Source organism: Anabrus simplex, chromosome 5, assembly GCF_040414725.1.
Source record: "Anabrus simplex isolate iqAnaSimp1 chromosome 5, ASM4041472v1, whole genome shotgun sequence".
Lineage (NCBI taxonomy): Eukaryota > Metazoa > Arthropoda > Insecta > Orthoptera > Tettigoniidae > Anabrus > Anabrus simplex.
This window is the reverse complement of record NC_090269.1, coordinates 217,107,564-217,132,883: the sequence shown is the minus strand read 5'-3', so window position 1 is coordinate 217,132,883 and position 25,320 is coordinate 217,107,564. Positions and strand designations below refer to the sequence as shown.

Genomic DNA, 25,320 nt, shown 5'->3' with positions numbered 1-25,320 from the left:
GCGGTAGGGACTGGGTTTTTCTCAAGGACAGGTGCAGTGAGTCTTCAGTCATTGTAGTATTGGTTGGGTGCGCATGTTATAGTTTTGATATCCTCTGTGAGTATGGCGAGTAAATGGAAGAAAGTGACTGTTTCTATGGAACACATATTGAGTGCATTAAAGAGACTGGACAAAGGGGAAATTCTTCAAACAGTGGCTTCAGATTATGGTGTTAGACGTGTTACAGTGGGAGACTGGAAAATACAGAGGGAAGAAATTAAAAAGTTGTGCTCCACCAGAGCAGAGAAAAACAATGAAAAAATGTCAGTACGAAAAAGTAAGTGAAGCAATATTTCTTTGGTATCTCAACACCGGGAAAAAAGGCCTGCCAATATCTGGCACCATTCTGCAGGAAAAGGCTGTGTATTTCGAGAAGGAGTTTAATGAAGGGGACCCTAATTTTCCTGCCAGTGCTGGGTGGCGTGATCGGTGGCAAAAACGGTACGGTATTAGGTAGCTTATTATCTGTGGAGAAAAGTTTCTTTTCGTAAGACATCTGGAATGTTTTCGTTTAATACTGCATGTACTGTACAATTGAATTGGTAATTCAATAAGTAGAGCACCGTAAAACATGTCATTATTTTAGCCTTCGTGCTTGTTTAAGTTCATTTTCAAAGTTATTCTGTATTATCCGACATTTTCGGTGATCCGACGTACTCCAGGTCCCGTTTACGTCGGATAATCGAGACTCTACTGTACTTTATTAATGGTAATACCATTTTCTACATTACAAAACACAAAAAATAAAGGAAGGAATCAAAAGGAGCGTAAAAAGAAAATTACAATATTTATTCTCACTGTAAAACAGGTAAATGCAGGAAAAAAGAAAGCACTTACAGGTATTGTACAAGTGACCTGTCATATTATATAATGAGCAATTAATACATCAATATCCACTTTATTTAAAGATCTTGACAATCTTACAATTGGGCCATGGAATGCATAGTTAGTTCTATGCCAGTCAATGGACAGGCATGATTAAATCTTATGAGCCTATCTGGATCATTGAAATTTAGGAGTGGAATAGCTTAAAAATAAAAAGTATATCTAGAAGTTTATGGCGTTATGAAAGACTATGCAGATTTAATGACTGTTGTAAGTCTGTCTAATCAACATTACCATAGAAGAGTTTTTGACAAAATGTTATTAAATGTTATTATTAATGTGGTGGTGATTGTTTGAAGAGGAAGTACAACTGGGCAACCATTCTCTATTAACACTAATCAGAAGGAAAGTGGAAGACATCTGACACTTCAAAGAATGAAGGTATTGGCAAAAAATAGGAAAGGGCCATGAAGGATGTGAAAATGAAAGGTTCCATAGGCATCGCAAACTTAAGACAAGAATTTAAATCAATCACTACTGATCTATATTTAGGGCAGTCACCCAGGTGGCAGATTCCCTATCTGTTGTTTTCCTAGTCTTTTCTTAAATAACTGCAAAGAATTTGGAAATTTATTGAACACCTCCCGTGATAAATTATTACAATCCCTAACTCCCCTTCCTATAAACAAATATTTGCTCCAATGTGACTTCTTGAATTCCAATTTTAACTTCATATTATGATCTTTCCTACTTTTAAAAACACCACTCAAACTTACTATTTCTAGAACATTCTACTGTAAAATTCAGTATTTTTTGTATTATATGGGAACAATCTAGAGCAAATAAAGGGGAATAAGGTGAAGAAGAATGCAGTATGTTCATGCCACAGTGAAAATTCAAGATTAAATAGTGTAGAGGGGTTTGTCAAATTGGTACTGTTGTCTGCTGCCATTATTGTGTAAAAACACTGAACTTCTTTTCTGTATTTAAATCCAATCATTTTAAGTTTTAGTTGTAAAGAGCATATTTCTTATGGAGCCACTCACTTCCTGTGAATGTCTCTGATGTATTGTTTACTAGCTTTTACTTGCTGCTCCGCCTGCATCGAATAGGTTTTGCGAATTCAAGCGATTGTGTCCTTTGAGTTTTGTAAAAGTGGAACACAAAAGTGTACCAGTTTAAGCTATTGTGGTGAAATATATTGGATGAATGGATTGGATGAATGCTGACTTAGAAGTTAGATGAACATTTCTGGGAGGTTAATCTTCCAATATTGTCTAATGTTAAAAATACACATCTGTTTTTGTTTGAATTTGTTTTTTGTCGCTCAGTGATGAATTATTATATTTCTGAATGTCAGTATGATTGAAATGATATAAAATTTCAATTTAATAAACTTAGCTTTCATCAACATCTCCACTTGTATGTCAATAATGATTCTACCCACGTCATTTATAGAAACAGAAATTTGCAAACTAATTTGGTCGCATGGGCGAAGATGCAGAAAAATGTACCTCTATTTGGCTGAGCACTTCTTTATTCACAGTATTCCTTGTTTTTCCACAAGGAGCTAGAATGTAAAGACTGCAAGATGTAGGCCTACTGACACACTAGAAAGGAAAAGGAAGCATATTAACTATGGTATATGAAAAGCAGGACATTGACCAACCGTGGTTAGGTAGGAAAGATGAAAATGAGGGGCATGACATAAGCAAGTGGAAGTAATGCTAGACTCTGCTAGGGGAACCATAGTTACTAACCCATGCTCCCTGATGTCCCTTTTAGTCACCTTTTACAATAAGCAGGGGCTACCAGGGATGTATTCTATTGGCCCCACCCACATGGTTTTAAATAACAGAAAACACACAACACTATACTTTAAATATAACATACCTGGAGGGAGAACTAGGTTTCCATGATGAGTATTTGACTCATTGCTCTCATTACTGTGAAAGCTTGAAGAATCTGGCACTTCACTACCAGGTACTTCTGTAATGTTGGGCAGTGGGTTGTGGCTGTGGTTTACCCAATCAGAACAATCCCAGTGATAACCTACAGCCAAATTAGAAACCAGATTAACTATTTAAATAATTTTAAGTGTATATATATATATGTATATAATATCAGTCTGAGCAGGCATGAAATTCAGATGAAAATTTATTTTCATGGGCAAAAGTGTAAAAGACACAAGACACAGCAAAGAAGGTACAGTAATTACATCAGGTCAACTGGACTCTGATGAGGAAAAGATAAAGTAATTTTACTTAATATGTGATTTTATACAAGAAATTACTATTTGATTTCATCAGCAGAATAATGGTTCTTCCAATATTATATATATATCACAGTCTCCTTAAACACAAGATGAGCCTAAATTTGCACAATCAGATTCTACCATGCAATTCTTCATTGTAAACTTCAATTTTTGAGAAATAAGTAGTTAAAACATGAAACAATTTGGCAATGTTGTACTTAGGTGCTCGGTTAAGTGAAGTAATCCCTTCAAACATGTCTTCTGAACCTGACTGTTCTGGTAACGTTGGCGTAATATGCATGATTCATAATACATGCACTGATAAGCTGTACCTCAATTCTTTACTCGAGTAAATTCTATTCTCTTAATTAATTGATGAATCTCTTTATTAAAATTTATCTAGAAGGTTTTATCTAGAATATTTTAATCAGTCATTTGTTCACTTTTATTTAACTTATTTTTCCCCCTTTTGATAATTTTCATTTCATTTATTTACATTCTGTGACTTACCAGATGATGTTGAAAAAGTAGTTGAAGTGGGAATGTGTAGGGGACAGAGCTTCAAATCCTGTCACAGTCATTCAGTTTGTCCTTTTCCAATGAACACTGAACATCAGTCATTAGCTCTTTGGATGTTGCATGACAATCACCTCCATCTGGTATGTAATGAAATGGTGCAGTTTGCAGGGTGATTCATTGTCAGCTATTCTTGGCTTCCTAGACCACAGCCCAGCCACTATCTCACCGTCAGTTAGCTTCTCAATTGTTTTTGCATAGGCTGAGAGCCCTCAGATCCAGGTTAAAGTCCCTGACCTGGCCAGGAACAGAAGCCAGGGCCTCTAGGTAAGAGGCAGGCTGGCTACACCTAGATCACAGGGCTGGCCTATGAGGAGCCACTTAAGACCACAGACGTTCTTGTAGCAAGGCTATATGCTGCTGTGACAATGGTTGCTGAAAATATATTGCAAAGGATATGCCAAGGTATTTTGTTTTTTACAATTTGTTTCACATTACACTGACCACACAATGAGAAACCACAGAAAACCGTCTTTAAGGCTGCTGACAGTGGCATTCAAACCCACCATCTTCCAAATGCAATCTGACAGCTATGTGACCCAAACTGCACAGCCACTCGCTCAGTATGGTAAGACCTAATCAGGTGAACAGACTTATGCTTTGCTGAGAATGGTTCTGTTTTTTTAACATCTATTGTAAATAAACAATGTGTAAGTAAATGAAATTCACAAGTCAAGCAAATATACGAAGGTTGGAACTTTGATAGTGGGAACACTGCTGTAGAGACACCATGCAACAGAACCTAATAATGTCGCTGATAGCACACATGAGTTACACATCTATCTTACCTCAGAACACATGGACTCTCCCCTCCCACATTATGCACATGCAAACTCGCAAGAGGAACAGAGCCTCGTGTTAGCCAGCGGTCTAAGATACTGTAGTGTTGTCAAGATGTTTACAAAACAGGAACAACGGAGTTGGATAAAGACTGAATGTGCCAGAGGTCGTACAGCATGAGAGTGTCATCACGGTCTTCAAAGGCTTATGGGGAATCTGCATTGCCTTACAAAACAGTGGCACGGTGGGTAAAAGCCTTCAAGAAAGGAGGCAACTCTTTGGCAGACATGCTTCAGCCAGGTCATCCTTGTGCCAGTGAAGAAGTGCATGCTATTGCCACTTTACTGGACATTGATCAACGTCATACGATTCATGAGTTGGCCTGAGACACTGGATTAGCACATATGATTGTGCTTCCCATTCTAAAGGAATGCCTGGGCATGAGAAAAATTGCATCATGATAAGTTCCGCGTGATTTGATGGAAATGCAGAAATGGTTACAATACAACATTGCTCATAACCACTTGGAGTGCCATGAGCACGAAGGAGAGGCTTTCTTATGCCATATAATTTTGCTGGATGAGACATGGGCCAAATCATACTAGCCACAACTGAAATGCCAACTGAACGAATGGCATCATTGTAGGTCACACCGAAGACCAAAAGTTCATCAGAACCCCACCAATATGAAAGTTATGGTTATTTTCATGTACAACTGTGATAGTGTTATCCTAACACATTATGTTCCTCTACAGAAGACCGTCAATGCACAGTATTAGTGTTCATTTTTGAAACACAACCTGTGACCAGTTTTGAGAGAGAAGCAGCAACATTTTCTGCAGAACCCCCCATTATTTTGCACGACAACGCTCAGTTGCATACCGCACAAGCTGTGGCTGATTTGTTTTGTCATTGGGGTTGGGAATTGCTGTACCATCCACCATACTTCCCAGACTTAAGCCCTTGTGACTCTGACTTGATTCCTAAGATGAAGAAACCACTTCGTGGCATTTGCTTCAGACTGTTCCAGAGATTCGTCAGGCAGTACACTACTCCGTTCGAAATATCAGCATAACAGGTGCTGCTAAAGATATCCTACAACTTCCACATTGCAGGTAACAGGTTGTATACTTTGAAGGACATTAAAACATGGTAACATATATCTCTTTTGTTTCAGTGGTAATTAAATAGTTGCTGCTATTAAAGTTCAACCCTCATAGGTTGATGAGTTTGTAAATTTACCTATTATTACAAAAATCAAAATTATTCTCATTTCAGTAACTTTCACATATCATTCACCATGTTTTAGTTTGGACATGAATCCCATAGTACCACTTTACTGCACTAAAACTGTAATGCACACTTTCTTGTCCTATTTCAAGCTTGCTCAACTTGTAATGGTTTATAAAACAAACAAAATCAATCTAGCTGTAAGTCAACAATAAATGATGACAGTTAAATTGAAACCTAATAAATATACAAATAAGTAAATATTCAAACAAAATTCAGTAAAAGCAAAGTTGGACATTAATCTGTACAGGAGATAAATGGAAGTATCCAAGTAATGATTTGAAGTACTTGTTTTCAGTGCACCATTTAGAAAGTGTACACGTTTCCTCAATACACTAGAGTTAACAGGTTAAGAAGACACATGTGACAGTGTTATCTCTCAATACAACATTGCCAGATTAATTCATACTTTAACTCTTTCTCAAAAATTAAAGGTCGGGTTAAAATTATACTTTTTACATATTTCATCACGAAAAATTGTATGGTGATTTTCGATTAAGTAAATTAAAGTTTACCCTATAAATTAGGTTTGCTAATGGCAGCTTTAATTTTGCAAACTAGGCCAATAAATCTTACTCTTTGTTCAGAACATTCTCTAATAATTTCAGTATATTGTTCTTCAAATGTGACTGGAACACAGAATATGCAGTATTCATTTTTACTATGATTGTTTGTCTCTTGTCTAACTCTTCATAAGGATATGGTAGCATAATGTTGCAAGCCTGCTAACAGCTTGCCTCCATGAGTTTCTGTCTTCAGTGCAATGGATTACTCTTACAGTCTCTCAACACTGTGGCTCTTGAGTCGATTAACCCACTGACTTTCCATCAATTGATAATTTCTCTATTACCCCTAGTCTCCTAGCAATATGTACAAAGTACCTGAGGTCTGCTGGCTTACAAGGGTGGAAAATATAATTTTCATACTCAGCTGTGGGTTGTCCATAGTATCCGGAGTAACCTGGTATAGTACCACGTTTCCATAACATTGATCCTGTGCCAGTCTGCCAGCTTTACGTTCAAAGTTTCCATCATATGTATCATGAAATTTGAATTTCATTTTTGTAGTGATGGTGGTGCTCTTCCGGATGTGAATGAGTTTTAAGTTGAACTGCTCTTCATTACAATATTTCAAGTTTAAAGTCTCCTGTGTTGATGATGGATCCCATGAATTCAAAACAACAAATTATCTAATAACTGAAAAGTGAAGCAAGCTTGTGACTGTTGACATTCTAATCATAGCCACAGGATCTCTAGTTTTTTAAGTGGAAACCAAATCTCAGGTATGTGACTTCTGAAACATGCTAATATGGCATGTTCATTAAATTGATGTTTTCTATATTGCAAAGAACTTGTGTCAGCCCGCTGCCTACAAGATACACAAGGCCGGGTAATACAGCAAATTAGACTCGTCCTCGAGATACTTCCGGCAAGTGCCGCTAGAGTTCTCTTTACTGATCTGTCTCGCCCGCTCATTACAACACGTTCGAATATGAAAAACTATAAAAATTCATTAAAACTAGTAATTTCAGAAGGCAGCAAACAGATATGAGATCAAAGTTAGACCAAGAGCAATTGTTTGACTTATTTTCTACAACGTATTTCTTACAATATGCTTAAACGAAATAAGTAATTCACGAAAGAAGCAGAGAAATCTGATAGTGAGTTTGTCACTTCTTACCGATTCCTTTAATTGTGCCTCAGAGTATCCGATAAGCAGATCGAGATTGCGGTCATAAATAACTTTGTGTTTAATCACCCTTTCACCAATTATCAGCGATCCAATCTTTTCCTCCGCACATCTGATATTTTGACATTCGTATTGAAGCCGCTGTTTGGTGAGCGATGTTATGCCCGTTATGCAAATATTTAGCATCGTTTCACTGTATTTCTCTTTTTTCTTCCTGTAAAATTAAATTTGTGTTCGCCTCTGTGGTGTAGCGGTTAGTGTGATTAGCTGTCCCCCCCGGATGTCCGGGTTCGATTCCCTGCCCTGCCACAAAATTTGAAAAGTGGTACGAGGGCTGGAACGGGGTCCACTCAGCCTCAGGAGGTCAACTAAGTAGAGGTGGGTTCGATTCCCACCTCAGCCATCCTCGAAGTGGTTTTCCGTGGTTTCCCACTTCTCCTCCAGGCAAATGCCAGGATAGTACCTAACTTAAGGCCACGGCCACGACCGCTTCCTTCCCTCTTCCCTGCCCGTCTTTTCCAATCTTCTCATCCCTCCACAAGGCCCCTGTTCAGCATAGCAGGTAAGGCTGCCTGGGCGAGGTACTGGTCATCCTCCCCAACTGTATCCCCCGATCCAAAGTCTGGTGCTCCAGGACACTATCCTTGAGCGGTAGAGGTGGGATCACTCGTTGAGTCCGAGGGAAAAACCGACCCTGGAGGGTAAACGGATGAATAAATAAGAAAATTAAATTCGTTCTAACAGGAATAAAGCTTCTAAATGACCAATTTTTGCATGCTTTTCAATTTGGTTTGCTTTTTGGTCAAGTTCAAACACCGTAAAACTTTTTTCTGATTTCATTACCCGTGTCCTACTTCTCAATTTACAGATTATTTTCTGTAATCTGGTATTTAATTTTCTCATCCGTATATTTTTTAGATTTAACAGAGATACTTGTAGACTTTCCTTGATATAGAAATGAGACTTGTACTCCTTTTTGGTTTGTGGCTGACGTATGAAGATATGGTATGTTCATTGTTATCTGAATCAGAACTTTTACTAAATTTTGATGGCAATACATCATTTTTGGCACATGGATGCTTCCTGCATTTGACATTTTACTGTTTGTGAACAGGATACACAATGAAAACAGAAGAAAATTTGATTGATGTGCTTACACTGAAATCTGTTTTATGAGAAGAATTGCTAGGTACCTAAAGAGATCCTACTATATCATCTTGCCTAGAAATAGTTAGCTTCCATTTCTCCCTTAAACCGCATTTGGAAGGGAAACTATGGAACATCAATTTTCATGCTTTTTTAGTGTCATCCAAAATACAGAGAGATACACAACAGTGCACCTTCTTCTCAAACTCACAGACACTCACCGACAGAAACAATATTCACAATAAATTGTACAAAATCAACACAGCATCACAATTACTCCACATATCACAATGTTAAAGTCCGCCAAGAACAGAACGGAAACCTGACATCTAGCGGCCAAACCGTGAACACGGTCGGGCCGCTTTTTCAGCGACAAATTAGTAGCTATGTCCACGCCTTGTATATCTCGAAGGCAACGGTCAGCCTCATTTCAATTGACTTATGTATTTTCATGGTTGTACCCTAGAGGGCAGCTCCCTCGGTCATGTGCATGGAAGATCTTTCTTTCAGCGAGACCTTTGTCTTATCTCTTTGGAGTGAATCTTGGCATTGTTATGTGTGCTGAATATAAAGATGGAGCCCTCGCAGATTGGAGCGACGTTCTTATGTTATAAATGGGTTTATAACAGATTCAAACATGACACCTACTACCTTTCTCCTTATTATTTTAATTACTGATATGGCAGGTATGTTAATCTTTATTTTGACCATGCTCTTACGGTGTTTGTAAGACATTCTTCACTATCATGCATAGCTGATTGATATGCGTCCTTGTACTCAGAGCGAGAATGGGTTGTGTGTCTGTTGTTGATGTGATAGTATTGTGTTCATGGCTGGGTCTCTGACTGATTTATTTTGGTGCACTGCATTGTAAAATATTTTGCCATCGTACGAATGTATGCCCTGCGTCTCAGCTCGGAGATCCATTTCGGGTCGTACGGCGTGCATAAGTGATGGGCTTATGCATGACCGTTAGGTCACTAATATGTTGCTGTTAATTGTCTGAGCTGTGCACGCTATCCCTAACATATGTGAGACCCCATATTTGTGATCAGGTGAGTCACATTATACGAGATTGTGTTCAACTTATTTACTGGTGCAACTGCTCGTGTCATTTGCCGATGCTGACAGTGTGTACGTGTTTGTTTGCGTGTGTGGGCATGTGAAAGGAGAGTAAGGATGACATACCGATCAGTTTATTAAATATTTTAATCTTTTTCTGGAACTCATGCTTGTCGTGGGTACGGCTATTCTTGTTTTGCCTTGGCGTCCATCCTGGCCATTTGTTGACTTGGAGGCCGCCATGTTGTTTATTTTCATTTGGAATGCCTGTGCTTCTCTTTGGTTTTGAATTTTAATTCTTTGGTCCAGAGATGCTGCTCTCTGTGCTAAGATGTGATCTTGCATGTTTGTTTATGTTTCTCTGGGTTTTATTGTTAACTATTCTTTGCTGCTCCTCGCTGCATCGGAATTATAATGGGTAGTAATTGTTGAGACGATGTGGAAATAATAATAGACGTGTGGGCTTGGAATTTCATTATGCTCGCTGAAATAATGATTGAATTAACCCATGTGGATTGTAATTGCATCACGGTATTATGTAGCGAGACTACAGTTGAAAAGGTAAGAGCGTTATATTAATAATTTCAGCCTGGTGATTTAAAAAGAAAAGATGTGGTCACACATCAATGATATGATTTCCAGTTGGATGGGTGTTGAACATGTATGTATTATCTCTTTTTGATTACTGGCTTCATTTCCTATTTGTTCTCTTTTTTTGAATTTTTTCTATTATTTTCAATAAACCCTCATTTGAATTTAATTTGTATTTTACTGTTTGTAGTCTTAGTGTTTATCCCTTACTGCATTGAAATGAGGGACATTTCCAGGTCAGGGCTGTGTCATTAGCTTTTCCTAGTTGAGGTCCATGCCTCGATTCTCCCGTTGTGCGTATCATAATATGTCTGATATTATCTGAAAAGGGAGGGGTTCAGTTCACTTCTTGTTTCAAAAATCCCACCTGAATAGGCACAGGCACCTTGGTGAAAAGCCAGTGTTCAAGCAACTCAGCTATCATGCCCTAGTGACTCTTGTGATGTCAGGCTGGAGTCTATAATCTTCACTTTGATTTTGCAGTATTAATTTCAAGCCCATACACTATACGCCATGTTCCACTCATCTAGTCTCCTAATGGTTGTGAGCTCATGCTTACCTTTTGCAATTATCAGTGTTACCTGTGTACTGTAAATTATTGATTTTCTTACAACCAACTGTGATGATATCATTTTGCTATTTGAAAACATACCTCATAGTATATACACAGTAAATGTTACAGAAGAAGTTTATTCTAGAAAAATTTGTACTGGAATAATGAGCCTTACTTGGTTAGGAAAAGAGAATTGCTATTTCAATAAAAATAATTTGTTTTATAAATAAATTCTACCTTTATTTCATCCTTTTGGGTGCTTAAATTACTGACTCGTTACATTCATTCATTCATCCATCATCATCATCATCATCATCATCATCATCATCATCATCTGTTTACCCTCCAGGGTCGGCTTTTCCCTCGGACACAGCGAGGGATCCCACCTCTACCGCCTCAAGGGCAGTGTCCTGGAGCTTCAGACTCTTGGTCAGGGATACAACTGGGGAGAATGACTAGTACCCCGCCCAGGCGGCCTCACCTGCTATGCTGAACAGGGGCCTTGTAGAGGGATGGGAAGATTGGAAGGGATAGACAAGGAAGAGGGAAGGAAGCGGCCGTGGCCTTATGCTAGGTACCATCCCGGCATTCGCCTGGAGGAGAAGTGGGAAACCACGGAAAACCACTTCCAGGATGGCTGAGGTGGGAATCAAACCCACCTCTACTCAGTTGACCTCCCGAGGCTGAGTGGACCCCGTTCCAGCCCTCATACCACTTTTCAAATTTCGTGCCAGAGCCGGGAATCGAACCCGGGCCTCCGGGGGTGGCAGCTAATCACGCTAACCACTACACCACAGAGGCGGACACATTCATTCATACCAAACTTAATTTTTATTTGTTGAACTTCAATCTACCTAAGAAAAAGGAAGTGAAAGAAAGAAACATGCACAGACACAATCAAGATGACAACCCTGTTTCTAAAATGTTGATTTAATGGAAAAATGCATAGGCCATGACACAGACCTAGAATATACTTTTTGCCAAGTAACACACTTCTCCATACCAACTCCAAAGGCAATTAATAATCAAACATGCCAAATTTACTTTTGCAATGCAGTTTGCACCTGTGACCCCACCAGAATGTGGGAAAAGCAGTGGAAGAAGAAGACTGTTGGGTGAAGTCTATAAACTCGTACTGCCTTTCTGAAAATGTTTATCTATAGGCCACTTACCACCCAAGAGACGAGGATCATCATTTACTGAGTTGTTAGAATTAGCTGAAGTTCCTCCAGACTGCAAACCTCGACCTGGACGGCCTGTTGGCATCATCCCCCTTGGCAAGTCTGGTAGAGCTGCATGTTTCAGGTCTGCAAAAAAGAAAAAAAGAAAAAGGACAAACTAAATTTTTAGACTAACTAATATAGTTCTCAGGCTTTCTATACGAATCACTACTAAGCATTTGCAGAACAAAGAGGGTATAACATTTAATACCATGCTCTGGATGCATCATTCAAATCACAGACTTTGAAATATCTCTTCAAATATGTAATGCAACATTATGCCTTAAATCAAATATCCTTTGAATGCACAAAGGAAGTAATGTGTCTAGATGTCTGAGTGCATTTTACAGCCAGAGTACAATCTGATGTAGAAAACATGTTTCAGCAATGTTATGCACGTTAGGTACGAAAATGGGTTTATGAAAAAAATAATGTACATGTAAATCTCATAGCAATTGTATAGTATTTTTTGAAGTGATTCCTCATACTGTATAAGAGTTGATTGGTGTATAAGTTACAGAAGATATTATGAGTAGAATTTTGTAAATAATATAAATTTATTAAGGATGAGCTGTGTGTTTAATAGAAAAAATTGTTAATGTAAATTCTATAATACTGTTTTTTAGGAAAAATTACTTCTTTTCTTTTTAATTTAAAATTTAGTTGTTGAGAACAATGTATTTTTGTGTATCATTTGCCACTAAGGTAGACACCTCATTTGCAAATAAAGTATTTTGATTTGATATGATTTGATTTGAATAACATAACTGCTGCAAAATTAAGACATTATAAAACAGTCACACAGCCAGAGGTGACTTATGCAAGTGAAACTATTTTCAAAACTATTAACACAGCTGAAATTGATAAAATACTTTAGATAGAAAGAATAATAATTAGAACTAGAGCTGTTGATTTAATTGATTAATAAAACCAATTAACTGATTAATTTAAAAACCTAATTAACTGATCAATATGCTTTAACTGATTAATCAAACCAATTAATATAATAGTGTGATGAAGGAAAAATAACTGTTTTGTGTGGCATAAAGCTGTGTAGAGTATTATTTGTCATTTGGTGTGCAAGCCTGAGCTATTATACGATTGACAGGTCATTAAAGTAACCTGAAGCTCATGTCCTTCTTTCAGAAAGTTAAAAGCAATACCACCTCATTAATTGCTTTCTTGAAAAACAAGGGTTAAGACCATTGCTTTTACAAACTATTGGAAAGGAAATAGCGCACAGGCTACTATAGTATATTTTTTGAACCATTACAAAACACAATCAGGTGGCATAATGGGAAGGGGGAAGAGTTACTTGAAGAGACTGTCATTAAGGAATTTCCAGGAAATGTGTGAATGAACAGATACCAATTGCCAGAAAGAAAGAAACAGAAAAAGTGACAACTTAAAGCTCAGTTCATGTGTGGTTGTTATTCAGAAGACAGTATATATTCACATTCAGTGTTTGTGAACTTCAGTTAGAAATATGGCTTATGAACCAATGCAAGGGAAACTTGATGAAAGTTTTGGATTTAAACTAAATGATTGTGGTAAGGAGGCAGATAGAATGGCAGTGTTTTCTAAGAAATGTGGAAAATCATTCAGTTACACTGGAAGTACAAGTAGTCTTCAATATCATCTCAAACATATTCATCCTTTCTAAAGCATATCTGCATTTATCAATGTCACTACTAGTTCATCTTCTTTTTTTTTTTTTTTTTGTTTGCTAGTGGCTTTACGTCGCACTAACACAGATAGGTCTTATGGCGATGATGAGATAGGAAAGGCCTAGGAATTGGAAGGAAGAGGTCGTGGCCTTAATTAAGGTACATCCCTAGCATTTGCCTGGTGTGAAAATGGGAAACCACGGAAAACCATCTTCAGGGCTGCCGACAGTGGGATTCAAACTCACTATCTCCCAGATGCAAGCTCACAGCCGTGCACCTATAACCGCTCGGCCAACTCGCCCGGTAGTTCATCTTCTCAGTCAATGTTGGAGCACCTTATAGGGGAAGCCTGTGTCCTTTAATAAGTAAACTTGAAATTACAAATAAACTATTGAAGTGGATTGTGCAGGATATTAGGCCGGTCAACGTTGTCTCTGATCATGGTTTAGAAGAGGTTTTATGGGAAGCTCTCAATTCTCACATTTACCATCTTCCCTCTAGAGACATGGTAATACAAAAATTGATGAGTTGTATGATGTAGAAAGGTCAAAATTATAAGATGAACTGAAACATGTAGAATTTGTTAGTCTCACGGGGGATTTTTGGTCTTCCATATCTAACCGTAGCGACTTGGGGGTTATAGGTCACTGGAATGATTCAAATTAGAAATATCATAATTAAACATTACAAGTTAAACATGTTACAGAAAACCACAATACTGCTAACTGCACTGGAAGGGTTTTTCTTTACAAGTTGCTTTACGTCGCACCTACACAGATAGGTCTTATGGCGATGATGGGACAGGAAAGGACTAGGAGTAGGAAGGAAGCAGCCGTGGCCTTAATTAAGGTACAGCCCCAGCATTTGCCTGGTGAGAAAATGGGAAACCACGGAAAACCATCTTCAGGGCTGTCGACAGTAGGGTTCGAAACCACTATTTCCCGAATACTGGATACTGGCCGCACTTAAGTGACTGCAGCTATCGAGCTCGGTACTGAAGTGTTTGAAGATGTAGTTCATGAATGGGGTTTGGAAGATAAAGTAGTTGCTGTTTGCACTGACAATGAAAGAAATATCGTTCTAGGAGCTAAAAGAGCGAAGTTCGACAATTTTTGGTGTGCAGCCCACACTCTACAATTAAGTTGAAATAAAAAATGATGCTGCTATTGGAACATTACTTTTAAAGTGCAGGAAAATAGTGGGACATTTTAAACACAGCTCTTATCTAGAAAATCAGCGTTATAAAAAACTCAAAGAACAAGACCTTGATGCTTGAAAATTAAAACAGGACATAGTTATTTGATGGAATAGCACATACCGTATAATCTCGAATACCACCTGCACTGTTTTTTGAAAATATCGCTTCCAAAATTGGGTGCGGGTCTTATTTAAAATTTTGGGAAAGTTATCTTTCCAAATGCACATAAATCGGGCATCACCGCTGGCGCGGCTTGGAAACAATGCTCTCTCTGCTCTCAGTATACTCTACTTCTGTGCTTGGCATCAGTCTCACGCATGTTCTTAGAGTATCAACAGGAATTCCACAAAGTGTTTGTGATCTTTTACTACAAGTGAGAAACTGAAAGTAGTTCGGGAAGCTGAAATTATCGGAAATCGTGTCGCCAGTAGGAAATACGAAAATACGATATTGAAGAGTCATGTATTCTCAATTGGAGAAAGAAGAAAAATGTGCTATTAACATGTAGTGGTGATCGTAGAGCTTTTCGTGGACTGAGTGTACAGTTTCCACAAACTGAAAGAAAACTTCATAAATATGTGACAGAAAGGTGGGAATTGGGATATGGTGTGTCAACCGAAATATGTCAGCTAAAGGCATTAGAGATCGCAAAGGTTCATTGGAAGGGTTTAAGGCAAGCCGAGGATGGGTTTGTAATTTTTATAAAAGAAAAGAAATGAGTGTACGAAGGAGTGTTTGTGGATTTTGATGGCATGGAATCATATCCCTGGAGACCTCATACAGAAGAGCTTCAGGAAATGTAGCATTTCTAATGCTATGGATGGCAGCGATGGCAACATTTTGTGGGAAGGTGATGGTGATGAAAGTTCCGAAGTTGGTACTGATGACGATGATGAACTCGTTGGATATCATTCTGGAAATGTTTGTTTACTTTTATTTGTATTTTCTAATCATTTTATGTGTGTTAGTAAAGATTGTAAATAATTTTGACTTCACTTTTTTAAAATTTCGTTCTTTCAAAATAAGGGTACGGGTCTTATTTGGTGGTGGGTGGTATTCGAGATTATACAGTATTTCATATTTGAGAAAGTTATGAAATCTAACAGGGGTATTATAGACAACCTATCGACCGACTCTTCTAATATCAAACTTCTAACAACAATTGAATGGGAGATGATAAACAAAATTATTGTGTGTCTTAAGCTATGCTTGGAAATATCATACCTCCCGGTGGTGGCAAGTATATGACAGGTAGTGTTGTAATGTTTGTGGTAACACACTTGAAATTATCTTTATGTTGCTCTCATATCAATCCTGGGTACATAGGACTGTTGTAGAAGATTTAATGGCTAGGGTAAATGATTGGTGTAATTTGAAGACATACCAGGAAGTTACTGCTCTTGATCCTAGATTTAAATGTCTTAGACATATTAAAAAAATGGGACCAGAAATCTGTATGGTAAAGAATTTTGGAGAGGGATGTTGACAGAGTGAAAGTCCCAGTAAAACCATGCAGCAAGAAGAGGAAACTTAATTCTGAAACCGATGAAGGAGAACAGGATTCTGGTCATGCCATTTTAGTTTCAAGTTCGACACCACTTGAGATAGAGATTGCAGTCTACAAGTCATTGGTGGAACTGGCAGATGACTTCATAGACCCTCTGCAATGGTAGAAAATAGATTCAGTCCAACTTCCACATCTCACATGCATAGCAAAAAAAATGCTTTGCATGTGCCCTGCGCATACTCCTCTGGTTAGGGCCTGAATATACTGTAATCTTTGCTGTCATTCGGCATGTTTTCCACAGAGGAATACGTTGACATGCTCCTTATTTACGGGGAAGCAAGACAAAATGTGTGCGAGGCACTAAATCTGTACCAGGAACGGTATCCCGACAGGCAACACCTGGCTGCTACGACATTCCGCCGTGTTGAAAGACGCCAAAGGAAAACAGGCGTGATTTCTAACCAGCCACCAGTCCACGATAGGCCCGTTACATTGGGTGAAACAGAAGAGGCCGTTCTGGAGGCAGCTCATAATAATCCACACATCATTACAACGGCAACTGCATGACAGGTGAACACCATCCAGCCGTCCGTCTGACGAATACTGAATGAACATACATTTCACCTATACCATCTTGAGCTACACTAAGAGCTCCATGGGTAAGATTTTGAAGCTCGAATTGAGTTCTGTCAGTGGCTGTGGCTGTTAGGCAGGCTGGACAATGATGCAACATTCATATCGCATATCTTGTTCTTGGACGAACTGCGCTTCCACAGAACGTCAATCGCCACAACATGCACTATTGGAGCCCAGACAATCCTCACTGGGTGCGACAGGTGGCCCATCACATACGATGGGGAGTGAATTTTTGGTGTGGAATCTTGAAGGATCGCCTGATTGGACCTTATTTCTTTCAGGGCCATTGGACGGGCCCACGCTACCTGCACTTTCTGCATCAGGAACTCCCACTGTTGTCGGATGATGTACCCTTGCACAATCGTTTGATGATGTGGTTGCAACAGGATGTGCTCCATCACATTCGACTTTGCCCGTCCGTAACCACCTGAACGAGGAACTGCCAGGAAAATGGATAGGAAAAGGGTGCCCTGTTTCTTGGTCCGCGAAATCACCAGCTTTAACGCTGTTAGACTTTTTCTTGTGGGGACATTTGAAGAACCTCGTTTACATTCAAGTGCCTGAAAACCCCAGTCAGCTCCGGCAACTCATCACAGACACCTGCCGAGCAATTACACCTCGAATGCTTCAACGCGCAAGACGATCTATTGGACACAGGGCCTGAATGTGCATAAACCAAAATGGTCATCACATTGAGCATTTGCTGCAATAAAACATTGCTAGGGCAGTTGTGTTCCTATTATTTCCGTTCTGTATGTGTCCGGCCTGCTAACTAATCGGCCCTTCTTAAGGCCACAAACACATTCATTAACATACAATTTGCATGAAAGCAGGTATTGAACTTACATGGCGTGCGGTACGTATTAAACAAATATTTTAAAAATTTGTAATCTTCGCTTCAGACTCAAACCTCCCACCTGACATGTAAGCCCACTTTGCCACGCCTTTACCAACTACACTACGGTTCCATATGGCATGCTGGGCAGCTTATAGCAAGTATTAGGTTTACTGCAGCCACAATATTAATTTAGTGTTTCGCTGGCGTGTCAGGTTCATATGATCTAGAAGGCACATGCATGTCTTCCAATGTTTAATACTAGTACTGTATAACATTACGGCGTTCTATCATGGTGAGGCGGTAAATATCAAGATATCTGGTCGTGTTGTCTGAGCATATCGGCAGGGCAGATGTTTTCAGGATGGAATGAATATTGTGGGTTGTATAAAATTACATTGTAAGGGGTGGCTGAATCACGTTGTATATCTCAACAACAACAAAAAATTACCGGTAACTAAGAAAAATTATTATCTGAAAATGGTGTTCATAGGCCTATACTGCTTTGCATCTGATGTCTTCAATTGTAGCTATCTCAAGGTGCAGTCTTCTTAAAGCAGGAGTAAATACATTTGAATGAACTCTATTTAATCAATTCCTATGTTATAAGTGGTGTTCATGAAGTTTAAATATAAAAATAATCCAAAACATTGCTACAGTGTTCTTTAGTACTATTTAACTGAACTGATACCATAATCTACAGCGGTTTTGAAATGAAAATTTCACATGAGACATTGATATGAAAATCCACAGCCTGTTTCCAGTCATTCGACCGGGTCAGGAATGGAATGAATGAAGCCCCCATCTAGCGGCAAGGATAGGAATTGTGCTGGCTGCGGAAGCCTGTGGCACTCTGGGGCAATGATTAATGAATGACAGATGATGTCAAATGATATTGGAGAGTGTTACTGGAATGGAATATGACAGGGAAAACTGGAGTGCCTGGAGAAAAACCAGTCCAGCCTCCACTTTGTCCAGCACAAATCTCACATGGAGTGACTAGGATTTGAACCACGGAACCCAGTGGTGAGAGGCCAGCGTACTGCCGTTTGAGCCACAGAGGCTCCCAGATGAGATATTCTTCCCTCTAATTGGTTTCATCAATTTCTGATTCAGATGACCTTCTCAGATTATTTCCCATTTCCTGGTCATGCTTCCTGTCATTTGCATAACCTTCCCAGTTAACATTTGGTAAATGAGATCGATGTGTTCCTTTCTGCATTGTTCTTCACATAGTTGATTATCCTATCAAACAAATCTGTGTCAGTGAGACCTCTTCCCCCCTCCTGCCCCCTTTTTGATTCCATCTTCCAGTTCCAGGAGAAAATTTCTGCATCAATAATATCATTTCTCAGCCATGATTCAACTCCTGTTACAACATATGGTAAATATGTACTGTATCTATTATATTAATTCCTTTCCTCACATTCCTACCCACTTGTTATGACTTACAAATCTCACTCCCAGTTTCTCACATATCCACTCCTTAGCCTCATTTAAATTCCCATTCACCCTCCAGTTAGTATCCCTCTTACAGAGTATTCCACTGATAACAATCTCTGTTCTCGTACACTTCTCCCATGCTGTCATAACCACATTCCACACACCTCTCAACTATGTTAGTACATATTCCTACCAACATAGAATAATAACACCTTCTTTTTAGCTTCCTCCTACCCTTCAATTTTCCTCAACACCTGCCTTTACCTAATTTCTTGTGACAGTCTACCCTGGTAACAAAACTTTTATATTATCAAGTTGTGTATTTCTTAGTTGGTCTCCCTCTCATTGGCTTAAACTTCAAACAAAGCAACAGTGATGTAAAATTGCTTCCTAAACAATTACCAACCATATGTTCCATAATATAATCATCAGACATTTAATTATTGGACATATCATAAAGCTTTAGAAGAAAATGAAATGGTGAACGGTTTTTAGTGCCGGGAGTGTCCGAATACAAGTTTGGCTCGCCAAATGCAGGTCGTTTGATTTGACACCTTAGGCGACCTACGCGTCATGATGAGGATGTAAAGATGATGAAGACGACACATACATCCAGCCCCTGTGCCAGTGCAATTAACCAATTATGGTTAAAATTCCTGACCCTGCTGGGAATCAAACCTGGGACCCCTGTGACCAAAGGCCAGCACACTAACCATTTAGCCATGGAGCCAGACGCTTTAGAAGAAATTTCTCAACATACACTGGTGGAAAGTGAAATCCCCAACACCAAGGAGACACTAGTTTAGAGGAATGCAATTTAGGCTAAGCAGTTGTGTAGGTAATATATATATATATATATATTTGATTAAAGTTTCCAGGTCACAGGTTCAAGTATGCGCGAGAAGACGTGAAATGCTGGTACATTAATAAGCACTGTAGTTGCCACGATTTTGAATGCAAACATGCAAACATGCATTGTGCCGTACGGGTGCTGTATGTAATTTTATGGGACGGAGTTCCATGCTTGTTGCACTTGATCAGTCAAATCAACAACAGTTAATGCCAGTATTGGATGACATTGGATTTTTCGTCCTATAATGTCCCACATGTGCTCAATGGGCAAATGGTTTGGTGATCTCGCAGGCCAAGGCAAGTGGTCAACATTCTGTAGAGCATGTTGGGTGACAGCAGTGGTATGAGGACAAGCATTATCCTGTTGCCATTCAATACTGTGAATGAATGGCAGCACAACTGGTTTAATCACCAGTCTGACGAACAAATCCACTGTCAAGGTTCTTGGGATAACAACAAGAATGCTCCTGCTGTCAAAGGAAATCGCTTCCCAAACCTTAACTCCTGGTGTAGGTTCAGGACACAGATGCTGCAGACAGCATGGTCTAAGTGCTCACCTGACCTCCTTCTTAACAAAATACAGCCATCACTGGAACTAAGAAAGAAATGGCTCTCATCTGGGAACACACTAGATTTCCACTCCACACTCCAATGAGCTCTAGCTTGACACCACTGAAGTCGCAGATGGCAGCGATTCAGAGTTAGAGGCATGAATGCTACAAGACATCAGGCTCCAAGATGTACCTCAAATAATTGACTTTTTACAGTTTGCTGTATCATTCTAGTGCTAACTGAATCTCTAATGGCTGCTGCAGATGCAGTACGATCCACCACAGGCATACGGTGAATACGGCAATTTTCCTTCTCTGCAGTGGTCCAATGTGTGGCTGGACTCCAGTCTTCTTGAGATAGTACCTCCCCATGACCATTGTTGCCAATACCAATGCAATGTGGATACATCCCTGCCAAATTTTTCTGCAAAATCGCGGAAAGAACATCCACCTTCTCATAGCCCTATTACACAGCCTTGTTCAAACTCGGTAAGCTGCTGATAATGCCTTCTTCGTCTTCTTAAGGGCATGTTTGACTCACTTCTACCTCACAACATCACTGGATGATGACTAACATTCACGAAGTGTACAGCACGTATTTAAAGCAAACTTGCTTTCCAGGTCATAGTGGTGCTAGTAGCACCACTCTTCAATGACTAGCACGCAAATTTGAATAGGCATCATCTTTCAGATGTGCAAATACACCTCCCGAATTTCGCTTATCTAGTACAACTCCATCTTGGTGTTGGGATTTCAATTTCTGCCAGTGTAGATGGATGGGACACTGATAAACCAGAGATTAGAGTCCATGCTAATGGGTTATGGTATGTATTTTCAGAAACTTGAAATAGTCATTTAGCTATACAGTATTCTGGACTGATATTCTGAAGCATGTTCAAAGTGCCGATGTGGTGTTATGAAGTGCTACAGCTACGCTGAACAATGCTGTGCATTTATATAATTCACTCAAGAATTATGTTGAAGGTTTAATTATGGTTTCCTTCTGGGAACTTAATTTTTGATATGTTGAAGGTGTTAGGGAACTATTTGAATTTGATGAAGAAAAGAGGATGAAACTGTCTCACGGAATGTTTGAAGGATGTATTCTTGACTGAAGCAGATGATGATGATGATGATGTTGATGAAGATGATGTAAATTCTGAAGGTGACTATTTAAAATTATTTGTGAAAAACTTTTAAGAATTCTTCTTCCAAATCTTGATATTGTCCTGAGAATATCTATGAGTATTTTTCCATCACATGCCAGTCGAATGTAGTTATTCAGTGTTTTAAAGATAATTAAAAATACCCTCAGAAATTCAGGAATAGATAGTAGACAGTCTAATTTGGTGTCCTTCACAGTGAATAATGATGATTTGCAAGACATTGACTATGAGTGTCTCATTTGGCAGTTTACTGCCAGAAAATTCAGAAAAGAGCTTTTGGTGAGTTTCCTTGTAAATCAAAATTGTTTTATTAAAGCTCAATGGTTAACGTTTTTATGAGAAGAGTCTATATTTTAAATTTTACAAGTACCTACTATTAGTAAAGAACGATTTATCTATGAAATTAGTAAGAGGATAGTATAATTATAACATAAGGTATATGCAATATGAATAAGAACAATAACAATGGTAGGGCCTAAAGATGAGCCTAGCCTAGGTGCCCAAATTTTATAAATCCTACCCAATTATCAACAATGAAAAACTTGTGGGTTACTGAGAAATCTTAATTAAGAACTTAACCTTGAATAGATCTGGCTTAAAAAAGTGTGATTTTAGTTGCACCATATTTCATTATATTATATGACTTCAGAAAATGAAAAGTATTTAAAAATTATACCCATAAATATAACAGATTGTTCATACATTGATAAAATGTTTGATCATATGAAACTTTATCCTTCCTTTAAAGTGATTTAAAAGAGATTATTATTATTATTATTATTATTATTATTATTATTATTATTATTATTATTGTTATTATTATTATTCAATGGCTGGGTACAGTCTACAACTCACATTTATTGGACGAACCTCATACATTTGATGTCTATGTATAGGAAATGCCTTGAATTTGATACTGTATTTGTAATAAGTAATACAGAACTGGGAAAATTTCAGGACAGTGGCAGCGATTCAGATTTCAGATTATGACATCTATCACCTCTACCTAAGAATATAAATATGTGTATCAGGTGAAATTATTTACCTTACAGTGAGGAGTGAGGATTCTTGGTAACGGTCCTGAAAGGTATTTATTTGAATGTTAAATATATCTATTGTTATATTAAATATTGGAGATGTTATAATTTTCTCACCCATTTAAAAATATATATATATATATATGTTACAATTTTTCTGAATATTGACTATTCCAATAACAAAATAATAAATTCTGGATTCTTCTGTAGAAAGTGAAGTCGGGATCCAATTTAATTTCCATCATTATTAACACACAACCCTTCTTGCAAATTAAATTAACAAAGGGCAAGCAACGCAATCATCAATGAACATCAAGCATAAGGGAGGGGCAAAAGCTTACTCAATGAACAGGGCCAGCATGCTCCTAAAATTGAATTCACTTACCATTTTTTATCTTATTTGAGTCGGAATAGGTACCCATCTGAATCTGTTCTACAGCTTCAGCCCAAGAAGGTTTGTGTATGCTGTCCGAGTTGACTGTAATTGGATGATGGGAGGAAGGAAGGAGACTGTTTAAATTGCGAACATAGTCAGGGGGAACATTTTCCAGCTCATCCCCTGCTGACCCATAGCTACGCAATGTGTCCAGATTGTTATAGAGGGAAGGAACTGGGTCATTATTAGTTGAGGGGGTGTAGGAAGCAGGGCGGGGTGGGCACTGGGGAGGGACCTGCAAACAAAACAAAGGACTCTGAGAATGAACATAAAATAATAAAGAAATAAACAATAAGCTCTCATGCTTTAACATCATGCTTAACTTCTATGAACAGTTTTCATGTGTGAAACATATAATACATGCTGGCTTAATTAAATTGGAAGCTTTCTAAAGTTAGTAAAGAAAATCTTCATTACATTAAGCTCAGCACCAGAAACAATTGGAATGTTTATTCTATGATTACAGTGGAGAAAAAGCCACTAGTGGCATTTTTTGCTAATAGTGCAATATGATAATTGACCATGAGCAAAGAGTTGGTTTCCATTTCTGTCGGCAGGAGAGAGCTAAACAGAGGTGACAGGAGAACCTGGCATTGTAGTAGGATCAATAACATCAAACACAAAGGAGAAACTACTTATAGAGTAGCAAGTTGACAGATGGTAGAGATGATATTTAAAATATGTCTGACCGAGCTCGATAGCTGCAGTCGCTTAATTGCGGCCAGTATTCAGTATTCGGGAGATAGTGGGTTCGAACCCCACTGTCAGCAACCCTGAACATGGTTTTCCGTGGTTTCCCATTTTTACACCAGGCAAATGCTGGGACTGTACCTTAATTAAGGCAATGGACGCTTCCTTCCTGTCCTATCGTCACCATAAGACCTGCCTGTTCCGTAATAATAAATTTGGAGCTTAATCTATAAGGAAAATAATTTATTGTACAGGAATATTTCCTAACACCATTATTGACAAAAGCACTTCTACTGGAACATAGAAACACACGCACTTGCGCTCTTCACGACTGTCATCTGTTTTGAAACAAAACTTAAGGGAGGGCTGTCATGATACCAACCACTACAAACATATAACAGGATAGAAATCAAAATTCTCTTAACACTGCCTGTATCAGTGTGACATAAAGCAACTTGCAAAAAGACCTATCTGTGTCGGTACAACGTAAAGCCACTAGCAAATTAACACTGCCATTTGACCGTCATGCCCCCTCCTAGTATTATTTTATTGTATGATGTATGTGGTATTCACATACAGTAGACGTATTACTTATGAATACTGCTTTATACGAAATGGTAGAGATGTTTCAATGAAAACTGATGATGAAAGATTTGAAGATTTCACCAATACAGAACTGGAAAAATTTCAGGACGGCAGTGATTCAGATTATGATATCTGGCATCTCTACCAAGAATATGTGTACTAGACGATGTAATTTACTGATAAAATTATCTACATTACAGGTTTGCAAGGTTTGAAAACAGTTTTTCACTAAAAAATTGATAGGTTTATTCTCTAAATAATAAAACATGAAATTTGAAAAAAGCATATAAAAAGGCACTGAAGGTACAACAATTCTCAGTATGGAAATGAGAACTCTCTTTAGGATTTCTCATCATTTATACATAAGTTTTTTCACATTATCCTAAGGAAGTGAATGTTTTCTACAAGTCCAACTCCTTGGCTGAATGATCAGCATTGAGGCTTGCGGTTCGGAGGGCCCCGGGTGCAATTTCTGGCCGGGTTGGGAATTTCAATCGCATGTAATTAATCTCTCTGGCTTGGGAACTGGTGGTTTGTGTTTGTCCCACCACTCCTCTTCATATTCAGATAACATAGCACATTACCAACCACCACAGAAATAAGCAATAGTTATTACATCCCTTCACATTGGTTTGGCGTCAGGAAACGGCATCCGGCCGTAAGAGGCCAAATCCACATATGCAACACAGTTT

General features: G+C 38.5%; 1 protein-coding gene across 1 annotated transcript in view; it reads right to left on the bottom strand.

Annotated features, from left to right (window-relative positions):
• Positions 1 to 25,320, bottom strand: part of LOC136874446 (fat-like cadherin-related tumor suppressor homolog) — a 671,031-nt gene that overhangs the window by 11,656 nt on the left and 634,055 nt on the right. Inside the window, exons 40-42 of the mRNA XM_068227805.1 lie at positions 23,303 to 23,588; positions 11,978 to 12,112; positions 2,758 to 2,916 (exon numbers count right to left, since the gene is read on the bottom strand). Coding sequence (XP_068083906.1) covers positions 2,758 to 2,916; positions 11,978 to 12,112; positions 23,303 to 23,588 — 580 coding nt within the window. The remainder of the gene's footprint in view (positions 1 to 2,757; positions 2,917 to 11,977; positions 12,113 to 23,302; positions 23,589 to 25,320) is intronic.